At 45.9% G+C, this 2077-nt stretch overlaps 1 protein-coding gene across 1 annotated transcript in view; it reads right to left on the bottom strand.

Annotated features, from left to right (window-relative positions):
* Window positions 1-7: 7 nt before the first annotated feature.
* Window positions 8-2077, bottom strand: part of LOC107300482 (E3 ubiquitin-protein ligase BRE1B-like) — a gene marked incomplete at its 3' end in the record, with an annotated part of 13390 nt that continues 11320 nt past the window's right edge. The window contains exons 4-5 of the mRNA XM_015829809.1: window positions 231-332; window positions 8-139 (exon numbers count right to left, since the gene is read on the bottom strand). Of these exons, the coding sequence (XP_015685295.1) occupies window positions 8-139; window positions 231-332 (234 nt within the window). The remainder of the gene's footprint in view (window positions 140-230; window positions 333-2077) is intronic.

Below are 2077 nucleotides of genomic sequence, written 5' to 3'. Positions count from 1 at the left end.
AGGCAGCATTGCACTTGGGGCATTTCCGCTGGCGGGTGTCGTAGCGGGTCTTGACGCAGTCGAAGCAGAAGACGTGGAAGCATTTGGTGAGAACGGCGTCCTTCTTGCGCGTGTTGCAGCAGGGACAGGTGAGCTTAGCCTGAGGAGGTGCACAGACCGCAGTGTGAGGGGCTGGGGCGTTAGCAAGAGCTTCCCTTAATTTACAAACCTCCTTCTCCTGCTCTCCTCACCTTGTACTCCTTGATCTCCTCCTGTAGGATCTCATCAGCATCTGCATACACCTCCACTTTGCGTTGCTTTTCCAGTTTGCGCCGAAGGCGAGAAATGTCCTCCTGAGAACAGCAGGCACATCAATGAGTCGGGGAGGGGGAAGGGGAAGCGGGAGGGGGGAGAGGTACCATTTATTGGTTTGCTTGCTTGTTTATTAAATTTATAGGCTGGCCATCTCAATCAAGTGACTGGATGGCGCACAACAGCATAAAACAAGGATAAACAAACATTACAATATTAGAAAAACATTTAAGATTAACAAGGAATTGGAAACTTGGGTAAACAAGGAACCAGAAGATGAATGGATAAGGGTGGGATGTTAATCCACTAACAAGCTCCGGGATGGAAACCACACACACACACACACACACACACACACAATGATAAACCATGGCTGCCTCCTCAGGAAAAGGTGCCTCAACTCATCAGCATCCATTTTTAGATGGGGAGGACCCCCTGGCCATATTCATCAAGATTGTAAAATAATTATTTGACTCAATAGTTGTGCAACCTGAGAACTTGGGACTTCTGAAAGCAATGACTTGCTTTCAGTCGCAGACCTCTAAAAAAAGTTGTGAAATTGTAAGATTCTTCGGAGCGCACAATGAGAAAATTATTAGAAGCATGGCTGGGGAGAATCAGATCTACTGTATCTATTTTTAATTAACCGTCATTTGTGCATCCCTCACTGTCAAGTAGCTCTCTGAACTCTAAACCAGGGGTCTTCAAACTTGGCCCTTTTATGACTTGTGGACTTCAACGCCCAGAATTCCTCAGCCAGCGTGCCTGGCTGAGGAATTCTGGGAGTTAAAGTCCACAAGTCATAAAAGGGCCAAGTTTGAAGACCCCTGCTCTAAACCACGGTTTCCAAACCTCGGCAACTTTAAAGACGTGTGGATGTCAACTCCCAGAATTCCCCAGCCATTTCTTGGGTAATTAACAAGAAATTGGGAACCTGGGTAAACTAGGAACCAGAAGAAGGAACCAGCTGCCAAAAAGGCCAACACAGTGCTAGGCTGCATTAACAGAGGGATAGAATCAAGATCACGTGAAGTGTTAATATACCACTTTACAATGCCTTGCTAAGGCCACACTTGGAATACTGCATCCAGGTCTAGAAAGAGTACAGAGAAGAGCAACAAAGATGATTAGGGGACTGGAGGGTAAAGCATATAAGGAACGGCTGCTGGAATTGGGTATGTCTAGTTTAATGAAGAGAAGGACGAGGGGGGACATGATAGCAGTGTTCCAATATCTCAGGGGCTGCCACAAAGAAGAGGGAGTCAAACTATTTTCCAAAGCGCCTGAAGGCAGGACAAGAAGCAACGGATGGAAACTAAGCAAGGAGAGAAGCGACCTAGAACTAAGGAGAAACTTCCTGACAGTTAGAACAATTAACCAATGGAACAACCTGCCTCCAGAAGCGGTGAATGCTCCAACACTGGAAGTTTTTAAGAAGAGACTGGACAGCCATTTGTCCGAAATGGTGTAGGGTTTCCTGCCTGAGCAGGGGGTTGGACTCGATGACCTTCAAGGTTCCTTCCAACTTTACTACTACTACTACTACTACTACTACTACTACTACTACTACTACTACTACTACTACTGCTATTATTATTATTATGGATCATCGCACAGTCAGCCAGATGTTCAGACTGGATTTGGCATTTTGTCTACCTATCGAGTCCTTACCCAGGACCTGGGATAGGCAGATGTGGATGTTTGATGGTATTACAGATATCGTCGCAGGATGGAAGCAGTTCCTAGTAAGGCCGCCTTTTGCAATTGACTAATAGCGAATTTGTCA

Source organism: Protobothrops mucrosquamatus, unplaced genomic scaffold, assembly GCF_001527695.2.
Source record: "Protobothrops mucrosquamatus isolate PMUCROS unplaced genomic scaffold, P.Mucros_1.0 scaffold7224, whole genome shotgun sequence".
In the NCBI taxonomy this organism is placed as follows: domain Eukaryota; kingdom Metazoa; phylum Chordata; class Lepidosauria; order Squamata; family Viperidae; genus Protobothrops; species Protobothrops mucrosquamatus.
This window is presented reverse-complemented; position numbering and strand designations above follow the sequence as displayed.